General features: G+C 38.8%; 1 protein-coding gene across 5 annotated transcripts in view; it reads left to right on the top strand.

The window, feature by feature from the left end:
- The window catches only part of NTRK2 (neurotrophic receptor tyrosine kinase 2), a 193473-nt gene that overhangs the window by 149055 nt on the left and 18936 nt on the right, over positions 1-25482 (top strand). For all 5 annotated transcript variants that reach the window (XM_030257432.4, XM_030257433.4, XM_030257434.4 and 2 more), the window contains 2 exons: positions 622-794; positions 4235-4469. In XM_030257432.4, the coding sequence (XP_030113292.1) occupies positions 622-794; positions 4235-4469 (408 nt within the window). The remainder of the gene's footprint in view (positions 1-621; positions 795-4234; positions 4470-25482) is intronic.

Raw genomic sequence — 25482 nt, 5'->3', positions numbered from 1 at the left:
GACCTCCACCTACTTACACATATGCCTAATCTTAGTCATGTGAGCAGATTTACAGAATTTCAGATAAGTTTTTGGCTGAAATCTTAGGTTATTCTGGTCCAGGGACATTAGTGTGTATCTACCTAACGTATAGTACACCACAGGGACCAACATCAGCAGTACATAAAGAATGCATTCACATTACCAAATGTATTTTAAACAAACAGAGTTTTATTTTAAAGAAATAGTAAGAAAGGTAAATACCAGCAGGATACTAGGGGTTGCTTGAGTTAAATGCTCAAGGATACAAACCAGCTGTGTACTAGTATATTTTTGGGATGAGATCAGTTTATTTATTCTGTGTTTGGAAAACACTTGTCACAGCAAGAGCATGAGTATTCATACATTCTCTCAAAAGAAAACTGTTTGGGATAACATGGGGCAGGAGAATGAAAATTGTACTGCCATTATTTAATTGCACTTCAGGATCACATCTGCATTTCTAAAAGAGTTATTTAGAAAGTTGTTCCTCCATCCTCCATGCTGTGCTATGTCCTTATCTTACCCTTTCAAGGCTATCCTACATATTTCCTACCTTCTGTGAACATCTGTCCTTCCTTATATTTTCATTTTCTCCACCAGACACTGAAGGATGCCAGTGATAATGCCCGCAAGGACTTCCACCGTGAGGCAGAACTGCTAACTAACCTGCAACATGAGCACATCGTCAAATTCTATGGTGTCTGTGTTGAGGGTGATCCACTCATCATGGTCTTTGAGTATATGAAGCATGGAGATCTTAACAAATTCCTCAGGTAAATCCATAAACATATATTGTGATCCTGAGCTAAAAGTGGGCAGAAAAGGTAGCTGTTACTGGTACTTAATGTGAAATTAACAACTACCAATGGAAAAAGCTTATATCTAGGAAAACAAATTTTATGGCTCTTGTCTTTTGTACTGGGATGTGGTGCTCTGTTTCTTTGCCTGCTTGGAAGTACCATTAAATCCAGCTTTGTAGCAAAGAAATATTGTTTCCAATATATTTCCATGTATTCTGAAATGTTTGTTATAAATCCTACAGTAGGAATGATTTTCTTACAGGCTTTCTGGTAGCACTTGGAAAATCCCACTCAACACCTATTGCTATCTGTAGGCGCCAGAGAGCTTCTGAAGTCTAACCCCTTTTTTCTTCCCTCCTCTCAGTGTTTTGGAAAGAGTGCTATAAATCTACAGCAAGAAAACTATGAGCCATGGAAACTTCTGTGAATTGGAAAACGCTACATTTTAGGGTCCAGATTAAGGCTTTATCTCATAAAGCTCTTCAGGAATGTGCATAGAAAATTGAAATTTGGCAGTTGGGCAATTATAAATAAATAGATTATATGTAAGGTTCCCAATAATAGGTAACCCACGATCCAGGAAGTTATGAACAGAGGCCTTATGTGCCATTTCTACCAGCCTGCACTTTTGGACATAAAAATAAACAGTTAAGAGATGACATTTGCTCTGTGTTAAAAATATAATAAATTATTCTTTCAATGTTTACTGTGTAATTTTATCAATAAATTGATAAGGTATTTCAACATACAGAGGTCTTTCCTGCTAAAAATAGGCAGAGGTACCACCATTTTGGAAAGATATCTCTAACAAAGCTGTAAAATAATCTAAATAGATGTCTCATTAAACGGATTAATATTTTCTATATACCTAAAGTGACTATTATTGCTAATGCTGCCATTTATGCATTTTTGGTAGAATATAAATGAGTTTGCTGTCTATCTACTACATCTTTAAAAGGTAACCACACTGTAAAACAAATGACATCAACTAGCATCCTCCCTTATTGGCAGGGCTAACAGGGTTGGCAGAGAAACTGGAATCTAAACTGGAGATGCAGAGCAAACACTAGTATTTTTCCCAGAATCATTGTCTCTCTGGCAGAGGATTTAAGTATGTTTTAGAATTAAGGGCATTTATGTTTGTCTGCTTGGTCTTCTGCTCTGAATCAGGACAGAACTGCTATTTCCCTAGATGCCATCCTAGTACATTTTCAGAACACTGGATTTCCATTAGAAGAAGCCAGATTCTCAGTTGATGTGAAATAATTCTTTACTCCGTAATAAATACTTATTATGCCTTGATTCTTTTTGATTGGCTTTTTATTACATTGTAACTTTGATTTTGAATTATTGTACAGAAAAGTATTTTAGCAGACAGTATATTTCCTTCTTTAAGGCCTTCACTTTTAAAAAAGCTATTAATCAGCCCTTGTCTTTAGAATATAAAATGATTATGCTGGGACAAGCTATTAAACCTAAGCTCCAATTTGTCATTCCTCTCACATTTTCTGCAGCTTGTACTGCAGACCAGAGGTTCACAGCAAAGTGAGCTGTTCCATATTTCTTACCCTGCAGCGCCACCAAAGGCTGTTGGGGAAAAAGTGATCTGAAAATTTAACCCAAATGAGCCTGGCTGCCTGCATGCAACCAAAGCCTGTTCAGATCTAGGACTAAAGCCTCAAACTCATGCCTGCCCGGGGCTTGGTCTGTGGACTAGTGGATGATGTGGCTGCAGAGACTATCTGTCAATGTCCATGGCTATTATAGACACTGAAGATCACCTCATTTATGGCCAGCACCAAGCGGACACGCAAGCTGGATGGAATGTTAGGAATAATCTGTAAGATCCTTTAGATACAGACCATGTCCTCCGGGAGACTAGCAAAAGGTGAGAAGTTCTTTAATTTAGCAGCTCAGAGTTTCATGTGTGAGAACACTTATTTTAAAAATCCATGCATGATAAAGGTACAGTATTTTCCAATAGGAATTTACTTGTGAGTTTTGGTTGGAGATTTCATATCCTCCCATTTATTCCTGCCCCCATCAACCGAGACCAGATGATTGGCTGCCTGTGCATACCCTGTGGTAGGAAGTTGCTTTGCCTGGTACCAGATATAGTCCCATCAATGCTATACACCCTCCTTCATTTCTTTCTCACATCTGGCACTTTGCTCATGAAATTCTTCCCTTGGGGCAATTTTAGTATCACATTTCTAATTAGTAGTGTCAGATTTGATCTCACGGATTTTGATTAATTTGAAAATCTTTTCCAAACTCCTGTGCCCTTACCCTAGAGAAAAATTAAGGCTTCACCTCTGTTGAGGAGGGAAGATGAGAGGTGGTCTCTTTGAAAGAATAGTTTTAAGGAATGGAATAAGAAAAGGGCTTCTGAAAACACAGAAAAATAGAATGGATGGGAAAGAATATTTAAAACATTATAAAATGTATCAAATGAGTAGTGATTGCCAGATTACCTCATTGACTGGATAAGGACTAGCTAGTAGTTCTTCTTGCAAACATTGTTCATATGAATGTTTATATCTGCATCTTCAAGATACTAGGATGTACAGGCATACCAGAGCTCACACAGTTAAGATGGGTAAAGCTCATGTGTCCCAGCACTTCGCTGGGCTTTCAGAATGCAAAAGATCTCTTGTTTTGATGAAGTGCATACAAGTATTCTCATTAATCAGTTGATTGTTGCTTCTTCGGGACTTGTTAAGTCTTGAAAACCTCATATACCTGAAGCTGTTTTGTTTTTCCAAATAGCGTGTGTGTTGTGTCCTCTTTCTATTGTCAAGAATTCCCATCTCAGGCAGAACTCATCCTTCATGATGAAATAAGCAAAAATTCTTTCCTGCTGTGCATTTGGATAGGAAATTAGAAGTGTAAATTTAAAATTGCTGCCCTTGCTTCTCAAATGGAGAAGGAAGTTAGTTCTTTCTTGTTTAAGAAAAGATGGAAGGGTCAATGGTCTGTATCCCTGCAGAAATCAAGGAATGCCAGTCACAGGAAAAGTGATGCTATACATACCACCTCATTGCCTTTCCCTCAATTGTTTTACAGAGGGGTGAGATTTTCTCTTGGCTCCCAAGCAAGCCTCTCTCCAGAAAAGGTTACTAGAATGAAACAGGAGAAAGGCGATGCCTTCTGACAGATGGGTACTGTTGTGAACACATATGCCTTATTTCCTTGATTAATATATGTCCTGTTTGTAATGCTCTTCAGAACATCTATCTTTCATCAATGAAGGAAAACAGTAAATGAGAAAAGTCAAGACAAAATTTTTCCCCATTTCACTAAGGAATTTATAGCACTTTTGATGGAGTTTTGTGGGCTGACATTCACCAATGCCTTTCACATCTCCATCTTACAAGTGGCCTATCAGTTTATCAGATTGTGTTTTGGTGCAGGGCACATGGACCAGATGCAGGACTGATGGCAGAAGGCAACCGTCCTGCTGAGCTGACCCAATCCCAGATGCTTCATATTGCCCAGCAAATTGCTTCTGGTATGGTTTACTTGGCATCACAGCACTTTGTTCATCGGGATCTTGCTACCCGGAATTGTTTGGTTGGTGAAAACCTACTGGTGAAGATTGGAGATTTTGGGATGTCTAGAGATGTGTACAGCACAGACTACTATAGGGTAAGTGAACTGCTGTAACAAGTAATAAGCTAGGTCTTGTTCAGTCTTCTTACCACATTGGTGTAACTGATCTGCTTTTATACTTAATCATCTGTCTGTCAGGTAATATAGAGCCTAGCGTATGGAGAGCCTGGTTCTGAATTAAAAGGTTTTGGTAAACTTGGAGAATTAATCAGAGTAGCCTGTCATGTTTTATTGTTTATATGTGTTGTGTTTAGGTTCTATATCACAGAAAGGTCTTTTTCCCTGGGCAAAAATTTTGTATGTTTGCTTGGCATGAGTGAAGAAGAAACAGCAGATGAAAAGGAAGAGTGGGTAATCAAATTTGGTCCAACACTTCAAAGCTATTAAAATATGTTCTTAAATACTGCTAAGAAAAATGGAAATGGTAACTTTGGGGAGCAGTTGTATAATGTATCAGTTAACTAGAGGGAAAATAAGTGTTGGACAGCAGTAGTAACCAGTTACTTTAGTCAAGAAGAGATTAGGTGAGAAGTTTTGTATAATCAGTACCTGAAAGCTTTTCCTGCCTTAAGCCAGGGCTTTAGTCCTGCTTCTTAATGTTGAAGAGCTGTTTTGCAGAGAGTAAGAGTAGCCAATTGCTCTTTTTCATTCTGTTTTCCCTGAGCTTGGTAGCCATAAAGTGCTATCTGAATTTTGTAAAGGCCTTCTGAGATTGCTGGGATAAACAAATTGAGTTCATTAATGGTGTTGTTGACGTAGTTTTGTGCTATGTGATAAGTCATATAGTTGACACCATTTGCGGTTTGCTATCACATTTGTAATTTCATGATTGGAACTGAACTTGTTTGTGGCTTGGGGAAGGCAATCCATGACCAATCATGAACCCATGACCAATTTACAATCCCTAGAGTTTATCCTGTGAGCTAAACTTATCATCTTTAAGCACATGTTTAGTATCTGCCTCTCTATTCCTTATTTCTTATTCCTTTTCGTTATTACTTTCTTAGCCACTCAGTTTGAATTGTGTTATTAAAGGAAAGTGTCACCTCACCATCAGTATTGGTGGGATGCCTGGAAAGAGATTGTCTCTACATCTGGCTAAGGCTGAACAGGGTAGAGGAAGCAAGCTACTTTTGAAAATCAGTGTTGAATGCTGATTCACTTAAAAGCTCATAAATAACTGTTAATTTACTTAACAGTTTACTTAGCTATAAATGTTAACTGTTAATTTTCTTTCCTTTCAAAGATAAACCTGATATTTAGTAAACATATGATCCAGATTCCTCTTATATATTGTTATTTTGGAAACTGGCACTTTGAATTATTTGATAATGTAAAACAAGTATGACTGCACTTCAGAGCTTGAAAAAAATGTAGAGGATGGTAATAACTTTCTCTGTGTTTTAAGGGACACCAGTGACCAGAAGCTAAGGTTTCTTGATTTTGCATCTGATTTTGCATATTGCATTTTTGCACCACTTATTGGGACTGAAGTCTTGTCTCTGTTCCATACTTCAGTGTTTACCGTGTTAATCGTTACACTTAAGAATGAATGTATATGTAAGACAGTACATGTTTCCAAAGGTTGTTACAGTCACAGGCAACATTTTAAAATATATGCTTTGCTTATTTTTGGAAAAAAAAAGAAAGGCAACTCCCCCTGCTGCATAAAAACTGTCTACAAAAGGGGATAGAAACTCAGCAGTCATATGACCTTCCTGGAGACAACTGAGGTTTGGCTCAGGCATGTGATGGTGTATGGACTCTGGCATCAGTGTACCTGCTCGCTTACATCTGAGTTTAATCCTCAAGTCTTACACATGAGTACTCAAGCAAAGCTTCCACCCACTGAAATACAAATTTAGAACAACATCCGTGACCTGGAAAAAGCAGGAGTTCAGGAAATTTTGGGTAACCTGGATAGTCCTTGGGCACCTCTCAAAGGATCTCATTTAAGAGGTACATTGTATTTCCCTCATAGCAGAATCACTCTCTTCTTTCGTTCCTCTCTCCCTTATCTTCACTTATTTTTGAGGTGGGGGGCTTCTGGGAGGTCCAGGGTGTAACAAAGGAGAAGGGAGAGGTACTAGTGTGAAGAGCATGCAATCACTGATGTGAGAGAATAATCTGTGAAGTTTTGGCCTGCCCTTTCTGGGGCATACGTGGGCTGGTCTGAAGATGGTCATGAAAAAATCACGGCAATGATGAATTCCCAGATGGTTGCCTGGAGAATTGGATCCTTGGCAGGCCTAAGTCAGTGATAACACTGGAATGGCACTGACGTACCATTACCTAATTGCTTATAGCAGGCTAAGTCTTTTTAACTGTTCAGGCTTAATCACTCATAGAGAAGCAAATCACCCCCAACCCTGACAGCTTTATCTGATGCTCACTGGAGAGGTTTGCACAAGTCCAAAAAGTTCTGCAAGAAATGGTTCATCATTTGTGGGTTTTAATACACTGGAATTGTTTTTTTTCCTTTTGGAGCCTGCCACTCAGTCATGATTTTAGATTTGCCCAAGATGATTATTTATAGCTTGCTTCTGTAAGATAAGGATGATCCCAAGTCATTGTGCACTGTTAGATTTTTAATGATATTCTGCATTGAATCAGTTCAGCTGTTAAGAGATGCTTCAGGGAAGAGTGGGAGAGAAGCAACCCTTGGACTGGGAATACATATGATGTATGTCCCTGATTGCACAAGCTTTCTTTTTTTCCTCCCCCTTTCTTTTTTTCTATTTTTTTCATCATGCAGAAATCTTGAAGGTAGGGGAAGTCCTGATGTACATGCTGGCATCCAATGTAACAACAATAGGGTTTGATAGTCAGACCCCGGGGACATGAAGAAACTGTGATGGCTTTTCTTACCCAGAAGTGCTCCACACCTCAGGCTAAAGTTAAACAACTCTCAAGTAATTGGTTTGGTTTGTGAGCAAAACAACTCCAGTAACACCGCTGAACTGCAATCCCTTTAGCACAAAAGATCCTTTCACAAAATTATTTACTTGGAGAGCTTAAATCTCAAGTTTTTTAGGGGCTTTTATTTGTTTTATTGATAGCTGGGGTTTGTTGTTTGATTTCATACCCCCCACAGGTCAGGGTTTCCTATCTTACTCTAAGATACCCAGGTAATTCTTTAAAGTAGCTTTCAATGCCTTTAAGTGCTGATACTGAAGCCTGAGAAGAACTACTTTGTTGTTACTTGTTCTTGCATTCAGAGATAATATAGCAGGGCCTTTTTAGGCTTCCAGTTCATATCTTCAAGTGATTGCTCAGTACTTGGTCTTAAAATAATTTCAGCATTTCTTAATTATAAGCAAAAAGCTTGGAAAAAAGTAGAAGTCATCTTATCCCAGTACTTGGAAAAACTTAGCACAGATATGCTTTAAATATCGAGCCTGGTCAGCCAACTGCAGGCTTGAGCCAAGGTTTGGGATGAAAATGTGATCTCACCAGACTAAGCAAGAGCTTTGCTGTTAACTTAATTAGGACCGGAGTTTCACCCTTCCCCATTTTTTTGTTTGTCCAGTGCAAGATAGACATTCTGTTTCTTATTTAGATTTATGGAGCTCAGTTTTGTAATCCCTATTTAGCTATTGTATAATGTACTTGCCTTTATGTAACAGCACAAGAACAGTGGAGAAAATATGGACCCCTTTTCTCAGCCTGCACAAACCACTCAAAACTCTGTCAAAAGAATGCGCCTAGTGAGGTTTCCATCTTCCTTAAGGCCCAATTTGACCTAAAACTACAGACAGATTCACAAAAACTACAGAAAGGTTCCTTAACTTCTGCCACATATCGGGCAGAAGACTAAGAGGATATATTTCAGTATAAATTTCAGTGACTCTGCTTCTCTTTAAAATCTTCTCCACATTTTGTACCACTTTGCTATTTAAAGAGAGCATAGCATGTCAGATAGGAAGAGACACAGGTTACTGAGCCTAAGTCTTTCACTCTTGAAGGAAGCCACACAGTAGGTGTTAAGGGTAGGAGCAGCAAGAACCTTAGACCTCATCATGCTGCAGTGAAAACACCAACACTCACTAGTAGGTTAGCTCCTTCTGTATAAGACACCAAGTCCCATAAAAATTCTGCCAGGGAAAATAAGAAGATTTCAACAGTGTCCTAAGCAACTAAAGAAACTATGCTTGGCAAAATTTCCTGAGAGATCTTAGGAAGTCAGTCACACCTGACATAGAGCAAAATGTGACAGCAATCCCCATCAGACATTTCTGTGAAAATCACCTTCTGAACTGGCAAATTGTAGAAAGGTATGTGGGCCCAAGCCAGCTGCATCAGCCTGTGGCATGACTTGCTTTTGGTGATGCTCCTCAGAGCATCTGGCCACATTGCCTCTCCTCAGCATCTTAGAGCAGTGTGGAAACCAAAGATGATTCAGAATCAAATCAAACCAAGAGGGAAAATAAAAAGGCAAGTCCTGAAAAAATACTTTATTTGAAAGTGTTAATAAGGCACAGCTTGCAAAATGCTGACAGACTTCTTCTCAAATACCTCTCAGGTATACAACTGGATAGCAGCAATTTTGTGTTTCTGAAGCCTGGATTTCTAACTCCTGAATCACTCCTGTTCTGTCACACAGCCCCTTCTCTCCAAGTGGATGCTGCAAATAAGTAGAATCCTGTGTTGCCTGTGCTTTTTCCAGAAGGTTGCACAACAGCTTCTCTGTCCTAACAGCTGCAATTTTTTTTAAATTCAGCAACCTGAATTAACTCATGAGCAATAGACATCTACTTGATCACATTAGTCTACTTTCCAGCCTTTAAATCTCAATTGTATTTAGAGAAACTACTCCTGTCCCCTACCAGACTGTTAGAAAGAAGGCCCACTGTCAGGAAAAAAAGTGTCTTCCTTTTTTTCCCCATTCACATTAGCCTTTTCCACTGGCTTTCAGTGTGTGAAAAAGCAATTTTTATATCTCTTTCTGGTACAGACATTGCTAGAGCTGTGAGTGGTATTTTCCAAATCTGATTTTCCCCTTTCTTCGAATAGAGGTACCTCCCAGCCTCTAATGAAAATATGATGCATAGTACATCTAAACTCACATAGCCTGTGTCATTGTCACATATTAACCGTATTGTCAGACAATGCCCTGGGACACTCTCATTTTCTACTCTTTCCAGATGAAGAACATCCCTTTTTTTTTTCCCTAAGTTTTTTTGTTTCAGTCCCTCAGTGAATGACTTTGCAATTTTGCACCTCTAGTGGTTGAGAAAGACTGTTGTTTCTCTTTTATTTTTTTGGCTTCTTTGCGGGCTGGGTTGTTTTGTTTTGTTTTGTTTTTAATTAGAATTCAGGTCTTGTCTAAATTGGTGTAAAGAACTAAAGAAACAGAACCAGTCTACCAAAGAGTAAACAGCTGATGGAGTGAGAAAGGTTTGTAAGGAAGTTTCCTAGATTTTTGTAGTTTTGTTTCCTAATGTTTCCTTGATAATTTCTATTTAATGCTAACACTAAGTATTCTGGGATGTTTGTCTTTTTAAAAAATAGATTTCCCATGCTCTTTCAGTTAAGACAGAAGAAGCTATTAAACCCTTAACCTCCCAGACTTCCAGAAAAACTAATAGTCAAACAATTTGCCATTCCAGGCTTATTTTAAAAATTAATAGATTTTGGATCTTCTTACTACATAAAAAGGCCAAACAACCCTTTTGAGAAAATATTTTGACACTTGTGAATGTTGAAGTACTCAGCAAAGAGTTCTTATTCTGATTTTTGCTGTTCCTTAGCAAGGCCAAAGTAGCAGTTTGGAGAACAGTGAAATAACATTAGAATTAAAGGAATGAAAGAGCATCTTGCCCACTAGCCATACCCTCCTCCATTCACATATGAATCCAATGTGGTGGAGTGCTATATTTCTGGAAACTGCATGATATACTTTTCTGGTGACACTCTATGAAATATTTTCCAAAAGATAAGGCTAGCAAAATAATTACCAGAGAGTGATCTTGTTTAAGCTATTTCCAGTATCTAATGCCTATTTGCAAAGAGAATTAATGCATGACAGCAAGAGGCTAAAAAAAGAAAAAGCTGGTTTATCATTATTTGGACTGTAACTAGCCAGGCAAACACCACGATACAAATGTTTACAGTGAGGAACAAGTGTCTGTCTATTCTGAAAGGGCAATAGCAGCAAACACCTGCAGGTCTCAGCTGTCACTACAGAGATGAATACCTGTGTGTGGGAGTTTGGAGGAGGCTGCACTAAAGAAAACAAGAAAGAGTTACTGGGAAGTCAAGCAGCTTGTCAAGGCATTCTCGTAGGTGTGTGTATTGAATTGTCACAGTTTGAAGGCACAGTTTGAAGGCTTTTTATTAGCTGCTATTTTTGCATCCATTGCTCAAAAGGAAATTATCTGCTTCCCTACATGGACTTCTTGGCTTTCCTCCTCCGTCAGAGTCTCATTGCATCATGTGTAGTGCTGGGGAGGACTGAGGGTTTCAGCAGCCCTGGAGGATGTGCACAGTTGATATCATGCAACTGGAAACAATACAATAAATAAGAGGCCAGCCTGAGAGATGTAAATCCAAAGTAGCTGCCTTGAAGACACTGCAATAGCTCTGAACTTATAGTAACATAATCATAAGTAGAATTAGTCTTAATGATTTTAAAGAGCTTCCTGAAAACTCACTGCAGCATCAGTATTTAAAACCTGGTATGCACCAGGACCTGGCATTATCCTGATGACAAAGGATGAGCACCATGGCTTGATACATGTCGCTACTTGCCCATGCCAGAATATATTCTGTGCTGGGCAGGAGGTATAGTCTGTCCCCAGCTTTTACTTACACAACTACTGGTTGGATTCCTGGTTTAGTTTGGAATTACAGCTGTTTAACTTCTTCATTTCTTCACTGAAAACCTAATTTTAGCTTTGTCTTAAGCAAGAACAAGTTCCATATTTTAGCACAGCTTTAGATGTAGTCACTTCGTAAGTGAAGTTTATTCATCATCTTCACATCAGGGTTATTGATCTATCTTGCAGTTCTGTTTCCATCTGTTTTCACCAACACAGATCCTAAGATGGGAGTCCAAGAAAGTTCTCCTTATCAGTGTTAGGAGAAAGGACATCAGATGTCCAACATGTGTGGTGTGTTGCATTTAGCAATCGTTTCTTACTAAACTCTGTCTTGCAGGGTTAATGACAGGTTGGTAATACAGAAAATGAGACTTTTAACTGGGAGGTTGTGATATACTTCACTTGGCCAGACTAAAGCCCCCTTTTGCTTTAAATGTGTAAATGGGAAGACAGCTTCATGGCTCCTTGAGTACATTCTCCTTCAGTCTATGAGATCAAAGAGTGTAAAGAAGGTAGAAACAAAAACCCATAATAACTAGGTTGAAAAATTAAGCTGATTAAAAGACAGACTAAAGTAAAGTGACTTTGTTGCTGTGACCAGTTACTTGACTACCCACTGAATTTCAGTGCCTAATATTTCCTTATTTCTAGTGCTTATTCCTAGCACTAGATTTCTAGATTTCATGCAGCATGTCAAGAAACAAGTTCACCTTGAGAAAAAAAGTTCAAGCAAGGAGGCAGTATCTAGAAACATATGTTATGCAGAAATCCTGTTGAACTATGCTATAGCTTAAAATGTTAAATGTGTGTCAATCAAAATATTAAAGTGTTTGGAAATTTTCAAATGGAAATTTTTCCTCTGTTTGCTTCTGTTAAAAGCTTTAAGAATTTAGTATTTGGTTCCACACTGGTTATGGAACAGTTTTCAAGGTCCTGGAAATTTTGGATTTCCCACCCTCCTGTTAAAGCATTTTAATGAAGTGCTTTTCAGCTGGTTACTCCTGTAGTATGCAGTTGGTAAGAGCCATGGGATCCACATGCACGCCTATAGGATAACAGGAAGTTTACACAGTCATCGTCACCAGTGGCTGACACAAGCTTTTCAGTTGAGGGGCTCTTAGCACAGATGTTCATTAACTTAAAAAGTCCTTTTATAATTATACATACAAAACTGAATCATTCTCAAAAATAACCACACATATGGATATAAATTGCAGGAAAGCAATGATTCACACATTGAAATTAGCCTTAGGAACTGCAATTTGGAGAGCTTTGCAGAACTGTGATCGTAATCGCCTCATTCCATTAAGTAGCAGCAGAGCTGTACAGAGCTATTTTTTTGCAGGTGCTGAAACGATTTAACTGTTGTTTAGATGATTAGCACATAAGAGAGCCATGTCCTCAATCCCATCCCTGTTCACAATTTGCTGAATTTACTTGGAATATTGGTGGAGGCTATTTCCATTGACTTTACTAGAGTCAATGTTTTGTTCAGGGTTTTAGAAAATTAAATTTATGATCAAATTTTTCTAGTCATAAAATGGCAAGAAAAATTATTAAGTAATTTGTGTTGTTTTTCTTCCTGCACCAGGCCTTTGTGCAGACTAATAAAGCCTTTAGTATGGGGGGGAACCGTGTGTAAATATCTGGAGATACTGTACTGCAATGCTATAGATTGCCACTTTTGGCAGGCAATATGCAAAGCAATTTACAGAATTCCAAAGGTTAGTAGCTGAAACTGTTGACTTTTTGATGTGTGATGTGTACAGTGTGAGGAAAAGATGGTGCAGAAACAAAATCAGTAGAAGATCTCTGGCAGCACAGTCGGATGCTGGAATGGCATCTCCTGGGTGCTGCAGAGCACTGGTGCGATCTGTGCGGCCGCCAGTGCCCCCGCTGACGGTGGGGACAGCACAGAAAGGCCACCCAGAGGGAGCAGTCCTGAAACGGGAATTCTCCTTTGATGTCTGGTCGCAGAATCAGCTCCCAGCAGAGTCTTTGCAGGCTTCCAGCTGGAAGGTTTTCTTATGCAAATGGCCTCTCTCCTTGCACTAAAGAAAGCAGTTGCTAGGCAGTTTTCCTAAATATGCATTTTTTACCCTGGGTTTGACAAACAATCGGCACTCTTGGCCCACAGAACTCAGGAAGCACGGGAAGGAAGAACTAGACAATTAAACTATGAAGTGGTACGTGCAACAGGATGGATAGAGAGGATGAGAGTACAGCACCAGTTAGTAATAGAGCCGAGGTTACAAATCTGTCTCTTCGTGTGTGCATAGCAAAGAGCTACTGGTGGTAATGGAAATGGAGAAGAACTGTGTGACACTGCAGATCATTTCCATCTTCAGTGCTCTCTGAGTCCTTATTCTGTCCAATGGAGCTTGTGTCCACTCCAACTTGATGTGGAAAGGAAGTCAGTAGCAAAGATTTAATCAGAGGCTGTTGGCATAAGTGATAGAGAACATGCAGTCAGAAAATCTGTGGTTACCTATGTATCTGTTACATGTATGCCTTTGTGAAATGTTTTTAATACCAGATGTCATGAACAGTGGTGAAGTTTTTGACACCTTGTGAGGTGCAGGTCTCCAAGCTTCCCAGAAGGTGACGACTCCAGAAATAAAGTGATACTGCATCTTACAGCCTCAGGAACTTTGTAATTAGACTTCAGAGATAATTTGACTTTGAATCATAGTCTTACGTAAAATGGAGCCAAAACACATATAAATAAAATGCTATCAAGCTTCTAGCTGTGTCCTAACTCTAGGAAAAGAAGAAGGCCTGATTTAAGGTGCATGACAGAATATGCATCTTCTACCAAGGACAGATACAAAATAATTAGAAAAGATTGTGGTGACCCAAATGCTTCTATTTCCATCAGGTGGGTAAACAAACATCCAAAAGAAAAGCCATATGAGTGGGAAGTAACTTCATTCTTTTCAGTGTACTGAAATGCTTTCAAGAAAAAAAAAAAACAAAACAAAACAACAAAAAAAACAATGACCAAACAAACCCTAGCTTAATACCCTTGAATTTGCTTGCAAAAGTAACTATTTAGTTGCCCTTAAAAATATTCTTGCAACACTGCTGTCTAGCCCATGAGGGTTTGAAGAGCTTACATTAAATTCGATCTACAATCAATTCCTCTTCCACAGTTCATTTCATCCAGAGCTTGATATTGCCATAGTGGTGGCTCAGATGTTTGGGCTGGGAGCAGAGTCAGACCCATTGAAATGATCAGATAGAGCTACAAACACTGAGAGGTGATGCAAATGAAATTTCGAAACTACTACCATATTTAGTCTTATACTTGCTTTGATCTCCAGAGAGGTATAACATTTATATTTTCTGTCTTCAAGCTATTTCCCAATGCTTCAGAAGTTTAAATTATCGAAATCCATAATTCTTGAGTCTCATCAAACTATATTTCAGTCTTCTGTTCCATGCAGTTCAAGCTTCTTCCACATGTTCAAGCTCTTTTTCATGAATATGAGTCCTGGAAGTGAACATTGTAAAATGAATGTCTCACTCCAGTTATTCACATCATACACTTAGAAGCCAGGATTTAAAAAAGCTATAGTGTGAGATTTTTGATAATAAGTGTGTAACGCTGCAGATCTGCATCTACAAAAATATTGATCCTGTGTAATAAAGGAGTAGACAATGAAATTAAAAAATAATTAAAGCTATTTAGATATAAAAGAATCTTGAGACTACAATACTGTAAAGCACAAAATATTGGGTCTTTTCTGTTGCTATTGAAAATTACTATGACCTAAGCAGTTAGTGTTATAGCCTGTACAATTTCTCTAGGAGACAGGAGGACATCGGTACATATTCAAAGAATGAAAACTTGTCTACCTTCCAGACTAATGAGCAAACTGACATTGACATTACTGGGGACAGAAATTTTACTTTTATTCATATTAATTGCAAATTTGTAATGGCTTTGTATCTGATTTCACTTTCATGTTCACTGCTGAATCTACAGGGGGAACAGAAATCACATCCCCTGTGATCCAATTCTAGCATACCGCACCATGCAGAAAATCAACATGTTTTGCTGGAAATATAAGCTGGGGTTTTTGTTAACTGATATTTAAAATATGATGCTGTCTGAACCTCCCTTAAGGGACTCTTTTGTAACATCATCTAATCCATTTCAAGGTGTGTGTGAAGAGAGGCCTTCAGATTATTTTATGGCCTGCTAGATTATGTTTCTGTAAATCTGGATTTAATGGTGTAGACAGAAAGGGAGCAATCTTAAAGCAAATACAATTTTCTCCTTTTCTTTCTCTTCTTTTTCTTTTTCTTTTTTTTTTCTGGCAGTAGAATTTTAAGGAGATAAAGAACTGTTCATTAAATATATTGCCAGATATTCTTTGATAACACATCAACACTGCAATTATTTCACAGTGTATATATAAAGGGGAAAACAAAAATAAGAAGCAACATGCATGACTGTCAGTATGATCATAAATTATTTGTCCTAATGTTTTTGTCATCTATGTTTCCCATACTGCCTCAGCTCAGGCCCACAAAATAAAACTGATGCTATCAGGAGAATATGGATTCTTTCCAGATTGATTTACCAGATGCCTGTCACCAAGAAGTTGCTTTGGAAAGCTAACTGATAGGCTGGGCTCTTTGCAAATTACTGCTCTGCATGCAGTCCTTTTGCAGCTGATTATGCTGCCAATGTTATTTTCTGACTATGAGATTTAGTGCAGCATACTGCCTGGCAATATCCTTGTAAAAGATTTTTCTTGCTTGTGAGCTAAGTAAAGGGCAGGGTCCTGCATTCTTGGCAGCCTGACATATGCATGAGCTGTTTGTTTTTTGGATTCTGCAAGCAAAGTTTTAAATCATCTTTAGCAAAACAAGACACAGAGAAAAAGAGAGATCAAAATAGAGCTTAATATTTCATGCCATAATTTTGGCAGCACATCTCGTCTTGTCTTCTAGATTGAAAAGCACCAATGAAAAAGGGAATTTTGCAGTTTTCATTTGCGTGACTTTTCCATGCTCCTTGAGTATCCTCAAATATTCTAGGACTGGTCTCTCATGCCATATCAGCCATTTTTAGAGAAAAGAATCTAGTGTTGAATAGTTGTGTGGGAAAAGCATAATTGTGTTAAAATAAAGGTCAATGCTTATACACAGTGAGTGGAATGTGCCTCACAACAGAAAACCAATAGATACTATTTGAATCTGCAAAACAGGGATTGTATATTGTTTAAAATATATAGGTCCAATATTGTCATTTTCTACAAAAGGAATTCTGTTGAAAATAATTAGAAATCCTTGCACAACTTCTACCTGTTCACATACACACACAGAGTTGTGATTCTTACGCCAGTCATGCTTGGAGGAACATACATTTTTGACCAGTATTTCCATCACAATTTGGAAATGGACTAATTCGTGGGTTTGGAGCTTGTATATGCACACATATTATTATTCAGTATTAACCTGATTTTTTATCTCGATGAACTTTAGTTCATAGAATAAAATGCTAAATAGAAAATGAGAAAACTGAAGGTTATGCTGTTCTGCACATAGTAAAAAGCACATAGTAAAAAGCCCTTCAAATATATATTTAAATACAGCTAAAATGGCATAAATTAGAAAATGCAAACAAGTTTCATGGAGAGGTTTATACAGTTCCACTGTACAGTGTGAGACTGAAGGTACATCTAGCCTGCAGACACTGCTAGCTCAAAAATTGTGACACAAGCTTAATGCAGACTGCAAAGCTATTCAGAAGCAGGATGAATGTTCCTTTTCTGAAGGCATACACTTCTTCCTCTGTGCTACTCACAATGTCCAAGCTAGTTGCTTGAAACATAGCTTGTGTTTATATTTTTTCAGCTGTGTCATTAGGGATATGGAATACAGCATTATGCTAGTTAACATGATCAGAAAAAAAAATGTTAATAAAGCTTCTTTCATTAGTTATTCCTTTTAATCTATTACATCTTCATACATTTGTTTAAGATGGAAGCCAGGAAAAATGGGAAAAAAAGAAAGAGGAATAGATCTGGATCTGTTTAGCTTTCAGATTGCATAAAATAGGCAATTAATATGCACCTGTAGTTGAATAACTTCCTTTTGTAAGGAAGTTCACAAGGGTATTTATGGATTTAAAAACTGCCTGAGAATCTCCAAATTCCTAGCTTTAAAATAATTTTGACCCCAGAATTTTGGGAGTACCTGTTTTCTTGCTGTCCTCCTCCTGCTTTTCAAGTCAACTTTGAAAAATAGAAAGAACTAGTTGCTGGGTTCTGTTTAAGAACTGGAGAAATGCAATTTTCTTTAAAGAAAAATGCAGATAATAGATGGAAATTGTGTCCCTAAATCACATGTAAAAGTGGAGAGCAATAAGTTGCAGAATTATTGGTGATTTCATCTCATAAAGGACACAGAAAGTAAGCAAAAATACAGAGGAAAGAAAGGCTAATACAGGAATACAGTGAAAAGGGCTAAAAAGCATTTGAGATTGCTTTGAAAAGGATACCAAAATAGACAAGAGGAGTCTCTTGACTGTTTAAATGTCAAGAATATGAGGAGGAAAGTGTTGCCACTGCAGACAGGATTATGTGGAAAGGAGAGTTAGTAGGCCTAAAAGAAAAATTAATTTCTAACATCAGGTCTTGAAAGGATAGTGATAAATATGAAGATACAGGCAGAGGGGCCAATGGGACTAAGAAGATATGAGAGTTAAACCTGGAACACACATAGAGAAGAGATCCTCGAGCAATGAGGGACATTGACAGCCTGTCTTATGATTGACAAAGAGGTCAGTAAACTTTTAATGCAGCATAAACCAGCCCTGCTGCTCAAAGCAGAGGTCCTGCCCTCCTCAGCTAATTCCTGCAACATCTGTTTTTCTGCACCAGCATCAATGTTTCTGCGGCAACTGAACAAACTTTGTTAATGAAACATTCCAGCTGAAAAATAAGCTTTCTTTTTTTTTTTCTTGGTTGCAGAGAAGACAGAGTACTTCTCCAAACCATAGTACAGTACAAGGGCATTCCTGATTAAAATATTTGTTGAAGGAGAGTCTAAAAGAGCTGTACTATATGAGTGCTTCAAAGGACTAAAATAAACATTAGGGATGAAAGAGTACTGTTGAAGCTAAAGAACAATGCTCATGTAAGAACAAATTTATGTAATCTGTCTATCAAGGAATTTAAGTAAGAGGCTAGGGAAATTTTTAATTTCTAAAAATTAAAGCATGAGGTTCTTTGACAACCAGTGAACTTAGAATAATCTCATTTTAAGGTGGTACTGTGCAATTTATGAAGAGAATGGTTCAATGTAGACAAGCTATGCCTTAGGAAGCAAGAGGACCAGAGGACTTGGTGTGCTCCGCATAATTCTTAGTTTAGGTACCTTGAAGTACATAAAGAACAAAAACTCCTGATAGTGTCAGAAGTACTTGGTTCTGGCAGAGTGCCAGCATGAGTAGCAATCTGAAGCACAGATATTTTTGTCTTGATCAGTTTACCCCATCATTAGTTTGTGCAGAATATTCAAAGTAGAGCTGTTAGTATTTATGAAAGACATTTCAAAGTGGTTGAATTTTCAGGGCAAGAAAAAAGTTTTGAAAATATTTCTTAGTAACGAAAATACTTGCCAGTAATTCTGCAACTCTTACTTGGAACTTCTGTCGCTGTGTATGAAACTACACTCACAGCAGAAAGTCAGGTTTGACTATATCTTCTCCATGACTGTGACAGGAAAATCCCATCTTTTAGTTCAGCATGCAGTCTCTTTGCTCTTGGCTTTGATATGATATCATTAAACTTTAACCCTCAGCATTCCAGGAAGGTTGAGTTCTAGTTTTACAGATGCTTCTGTTTGTCTACAGCAGGAGAAGATACTGCTTTACCTTGTTTCCCAGTGTCCTGCATGACTTATTAGTGACAGAGGATGAAAATACGTAATGGTTCTGCTTCAGCTGCATCTCCTTTCTATTTTCTTTATAGTTTTTTTTTTTTTTTTTAAGAAGGGTGACAATTCGAACTTACCTTTTCAGCTCATGACCATTTCAGAACATGAGTGGCTTCTATTCGTAACAAGGGTTTTAGGGTTTTTACAACCCTAGCTTGTTCAGTGAGGTGGAAGTTCATTTTAGGTCAAAAAATTGCAACTTTGTTGCAAAGTGAAGTACTGGGGCTTCCATACTGGACTGTGCTGGGTTCTCTCTGGTGTTTAAATGTTTATCAAATTCATCACATTCATTATTGCATACTATATACAATATTCCAAGCTTCTTTCACAGAAAGTACAAAGCCATTACAGCTTCAGTCACTCTACAGCATTCAAGTTCTGAAAGTCTGTTAATGTTCTGGAGATCACAGATATGATCAGAAAGTCCAGCAGCAGCAGTCCACCACTGATGTGACAACCAGGACACTCTGGCAGTCTTCCTGAATCTTGCACAGTGGTGATAGGGAAATGGACAGACTTATTTTCCTGTTGGATGTAACAGAAGAAGATGTAATAAAGCAAAGCTATACCTGTTATTCTCAAAGGTGAATGATATTTTTCTCTTGATCCACCTTTCTAACAGCTTCTACAAGTTCTAGGAAAAGCATAATATTCTGTTAGTGGAAGTTGCCTGGAAGTTAATGGAATGATTCATTCTTTCTTCTATTGCTGAGTTTGGGACCCTGTTGAATAACATCAAGATGAGCTGTTTGATTTCTAGTGCATATCTGGGTGCATTTTTCTGATCTTGGTCTTCACTGCAAGCATTGGGAGACTCGAATTGAAGGAAACATAAGCCCCAGGGTGGCTATGGAAATTTTGCTCCACACTGAAATCTCAGAGACTAAAACTCTGAAACTATGTAATTTCAATTATATAGGATGATTCTGTGCCTTTTAAAGAGCAACTACTCAGAATTTAAAAGGAGCCTGGAGACTTCTGCAGACAGGTGAGTTGAATTACAGTTATTACCAGACAGCTATTTCAAGATTACTACCCTCTGAATAGCAAATCTCCTATCCCCATGAAACACAAAACGTGACATTTACTTGTCCTTCCAAGATTCTTCTGGCATTCAACTCATAATGTGAAATTTCCTGTCCTTCACCTCAACACTTTCTTCTGCTGTATAGAAAAAAAACACTGACCATTAAAGTTTCTAGTGTATCAGACTAAGGCCATGAAATTAAAAGACTTAGATTCTCATTCGGTTTCAATAGTTTTTGATGTGTAAATGCTAAAACTGATTGTCTCATGTGCATGAAAGAGCAGGGGGATAGGCATACCCAAATCTGTATTGTTGTTGTTTTCCACTTCTGTGAGACCCCACAGGGAGCACTACATCCAGCTCTGGGGCCCCCAGCATAAGAAGGACATGGACCTTGGGGCGAGTTCAGAGGAGGATCACTAAGATGATGTGAAGACAGACTGAGAGAACTGAAGCTTTTCAGCCTTGTGGTTAAGAAGATATATTTACCAGCTCCATCATTTCTAAGCACAGTCTAGCAAATGTGCAGAATTCAAAAGAGGTTGTACAGAAAAACATTATAACATCTTGTTATTAAATTGTTTTCCATAATGCATATTTAGATTGGTAATGGCACTGGTTTCTTTTGCTCCAGAGAGAGAAAACCCATACGTATCATACATGTGATATAAAAATATTTATATAGAAATGATACAGTTGTAAACGTGTGAGCAGTTGCACTGATGAAGTACATTCACAAATGTTTCTGCCTTTATCCACTTCACATAAACATGGTTACCCAAGGACTTGTAAAATTCCAAAGACCTTCAGACATTTCATTATGTTTTAATTCAATATGCAAAAGGGATTTTTCATTTTCCTACCAAATGAAAGGTCTAATCCATTCCTCTTGTGAAATGCACCTGGTACAAAAAAATAAGCCACAAAGTGTGGTGCATACTGAGCCCATCTTCAAAATTAGACATCTCACAGATACATGAGGCTCTCCATTCTGGCCATTCTCTGACTAGATGGATACTCTCCTGACCTTCCTACCCTGCCCAAGCAAGTTTGACTCTCTACCCTTTCCAAAAAATGACTGACCCTGTTCTTAGACATGAATCACATTTTCTTATAAGTTACCTGCCCTATGTCTTGCCAGTTTTTTTGGGCATTTTTTTACACTGTGCCAGAGTCTGTAAGATCAGGATGTGAGATGTTAGAGGTCACTTCTGACAGTTCCCATTATTGCCTGTATGTGAACCACAGACGTAGTCTTATCCTTGCTTGCACCTGCCGGTACTGTCCATTTCTGTGGACACAAGCTCTAGAATTTTAATACCCATTTGGTATAAAATTCTGAAGATCTTAATTTATCTCCTTGTAATTTTCTTGAGTGTTCACTTGTTACAGTTCTTCAGACTGTGTTGCTTACCATTCTGCAGTAGTTGCTGACTGACCTCACTTCAACCATCATTTTAGTGAGTTTGTAAGCAACTGCACACTGAAGGCATGTGAGGGGGCCATGCCTTTGCAAAGTAGCAGAATTATGCCCTGTGCCAAGTTGGTACCTATGCTGGTGATGCTCACTCTCTTTAGTTCTCATGGCAACTGTTTATTGTGTATTTAGTTAACTGCCTTAACTAAATGCACCCAGGTAGTCCACCCCCGGGTTGGACTACCTGGCAATGTCCTTCCACTTCTAGGCTATTGAAGATGCTGAATGGTTGTAACACTGTCCACTGAGGACTTCACTACTGGATTCTCTCTGACCTGAGATGTGACCTTGAAGTCCTACTTCTACTTACTACTTCTTGTGCTTTAACCAGTTTTCACTCTCTAAAAAGGCCTTTTCTAAACATTCTAACAGCAGTTTTTTTAATAGCCTGTGGTGTAGAGCCTTATCAAAGGTGTTTGTTCTGAAAATCCATATATGCTTTGTCTGATGTATCTATCATCTTTGTTCACACTCATTCAGTGGACCACCTTTAGGCTGATAGAATCTCTTCCTGCGGATTTTTTTTTCCACTCTGTTCAGAAAGATACAGAGAGAGAGGTTAGTTTTCTCCATGCATCAGCTCTCTATTTCTTTTAATGAGAAACCTGAAGTTTCCCCCCTGCATGCCTTCTGACTCAGGTGACTCCCTGATAATGTTAACCAGTTTCTCTATTTGCTTTGGGAAAAAAAAAAAAAAATTTCTTTTTTTTTTTCCCTGTAAATCCTTTAACATTGTTTGTTTCAAATATTATTTCCTATTCAATAAAATTACTCTCAATTACATGAAACCAAGGCTTACACAAATGCTGCAAACCCTGTTAAGTAGTTTTCTTTCTTATTTTAGGCATTCTTATATCTTGCAAACACTTCTGCACTTATTCATCTTTTATGTACCAATTTGTGTAGTAGCAGCTCACATGTTAGAGAGCTAGGGTACTGAAATTTATAATGATTAGTCCTTTTCCCTTTTCAAATCAACGGTAAGATCAAGTGCAAGGCAACATAAAAGTCCCCGAAAGAAATAATCCAAGTAGAAGTCTCCTTTGGTGGTCTTAGCTAAGGAGGAAGTATCCCTTTGGGGTCCTTTGTTGTCATGCCTGAGACATGCTCTGCAGCCTGCACTGCAGTAGGTCCCCCTGTTTCACAGGAATACCAAGCAGCACTTCTGCTGGGTGTGTCAGGTACTTCAGCTCCAAAACCCCACGAACTTTATGGCACAGCAATTCTCCCTTGTATCTGAAGTAAAATTTTAGTATTAAGCTCGTTGTTCAAGAGGTTAGAACAGAGAAGGAGAGTTGAAACATTTATGTCCCTTGCATAAGTGGGTCTCTCTGGAACATAAACAGCTTCATCTTGTCTTCAGAAAAGTGCTGACCCAGGGGGTTTTCTTCTTCTCTGTTTTGTTTGTGTATTTTGGGGAGCATGCCAGTTTTATTGACCTTCTGAGGGCTCCCTTCATGAATAAATCATATTTATTCTGCTTAGAGCTTTGCTTAGAAAAAAAGACACACAAGGAGATTCGCCATTTCTGGCCTGAAAGCTTACAAGGATATTGGATAGAAGAGACAGTGTCCCTTGAAGGCTGAAATTTGAGAGCTAAGATTGAAGCAAACATTCATTTTACCTTTATTATATGCACATAAATCCTCAGGAGACAGAACTGAAGACAAAAGTACAATTCCCACAGCCACACAGACTGAAGCAGAGACCAGAATACTTTTGGACACAGAGCTGGTGTTGAACGAGGTGCCTGCCCAGAAAAGGCGTCAGCGCATACAGACTGTGCCACAAATGCTGCATTTTCATGCGACTCCAGTCCAGCAGCTAGCCTGGGAAAGGGAGGCAGGACTGAAAGGCTGGGCAGAGGATCACAGTCTTATTGACTAGGCAGGGGCTTGTCCTCTTGCCAGCTTGTGCCTATGGCCCCCTCAAACCATTTACTTGCTGTAATCAGCCCTTTTTCTGGCTAAAAACAGTCCTTAAGGTGTGTGATCTAGATTTGGGATTGTCAAAACCCCTTGATGATATGGTATGTACATACACTAGGAGTATTTGATTCAGACAGTAAATGGATAGGACAAAGGGGGCAGAGAGAAATTTGAATCATAGTGAAGAAAAAAAAGCAGGTAATCCTGTTTTTCTTCTAAGTGTCTGATTCCTTATGCCCTATATATACTCCTTTTGGGCGGTCCCTTTGCAAAACAGCCCAGACCCATTCCTGACAAGGTCAGCCTTGCACCTTCCCACTCCTCCAGTTCTATTCCCTCTCTAGTATCCCCTTCTTTGAGCTTCACCACTGGAATCCACTCCCAAGGCTGATGGGGCAGGTTCAGGGTGTTTGACGGCTCAGTTTCCATGGCAGCCAGGCTCCCTTGCTCTGAGACAGCAGCTTAGGAGGAGAAGGGAAGGAAAGCAAGGGAAAGTCATTAAATTTGCCAATTAGTATGCAGGGCCAGGCAGCAGTGGCAGCAGTAGGGGTTCCTGGGCTGTGGACCAGGAGAAGAGGGCTGCAGCAGGTGAGAGCTGAAGAGATGCAGTCCCTGGCTGGGCAGCAAGCAAGGCCCTACACAGGACACACTCTCTCTTACATGTGAGCTCTCCAGCATCATTCCCACCCCACAAGAAAAATGGGATGTGAAAACAGAGAAAGCCCTTAACAGGCACAAAAATTCTGAAATGTCCAGCCAGGTCTCATGATGACTTTCAGCCAGAGAATTGCAGAGAGGGGAAGGAGTAGGGGAACTTAACTTGAAGACTTGATGTTTTCTCTGCTGCCTCGTAGCTTGTAACCCAGGCAGAACGGGATTACATAAAAGATGCAGCTTGAAGACCAAGGTGTATTTTTATAGGAGCAGATGACAGGGGTCTGCTAGACTGTAGTTATCGTGCCAAGCAATATGCTGCCCCCTCCTGTACAGCATCCAGTTTCTCTTTACATTAGTCTTTTTATTCATTCCTTGGCCTAGTCCAGTGGGTTTTTAAAAAAATTCTCTGTTCTGTTAAATGGTTGCAACATTTTGTCCTGGGTTGACAATACTTCAGTAAAGCTGCCTCTTATTGAAATTTTATGCAGCTGCGCAGGATCTGTAAGTGTTCTGTGATGTTTCTGAATAAATGGGGCAATGTAACAGTCTGTCCTGGTTTAATCCCTGTGAGCAACCAATTACTGCACAACCCCTTGCTGACTCCCCACCTCTGTTGGGATGGAAGGGAGAATCAGAAAAACGTATGACTTGTAGGTTAAGAACAGCTTAAAATTTGACATGAAGTAAAATATAATAATAATTATTATTTTAACATTTATAGTCTTGTATATATATATATATAAGTCTTATATATAGTATTATTAATGGAAAGGGGAAGGGCAAAGGAATAAAACCCAATAAAAGAGTGATGCACAATACAACTGCTCAGCACCTGCCAACCAATGCCCAGCCTATCCACCAGCAGTGATTGGTAGCTCCTAATCAACTCCCTCCAATTTATACAGTGGGCATGATGTACTCTGGTATGGACTATCCCTTTGGCCATTTTGGATCAGCTGTCCTGGTAATGCTCCTCCTGGCTTTTTGTGTACCTACTAGCCTGCAACTGGGAAACTGAAAAGTCCTTGACTTAGGGTGAGCACTATTCAGGAGTAATTGAAACCTCAGTGTTTTATCAACATTACTCTCCTCCAAAGTCCAAAACACACCACTGTACCAGCTAGTAGGAAGAAAATTAACTCTATCACAGGCAAAACCAAGACACAGGGAGAGATTATTAGATGGT

The sequence above is a fragment of the Taeniopygia guttata genome, chromosome Z (assembly GCF_048771995.1).
Source record: "Taeniopygia guttata chromosome Z, bTaeGut7.mat, whole genome shotgun sequence".
NCBI classification, from domain to species: domain Eukaryota; kingdom Metazoa; phylum Chordata; class Aves; order Passeriformes; family Estrildidae; genus Taeniopygia; species Taeniopygia guttata.
Note: the sequence above shows the minus strand (reverse complement) of the source record. Positions and strands in the feature narration are given on the sequence as shown.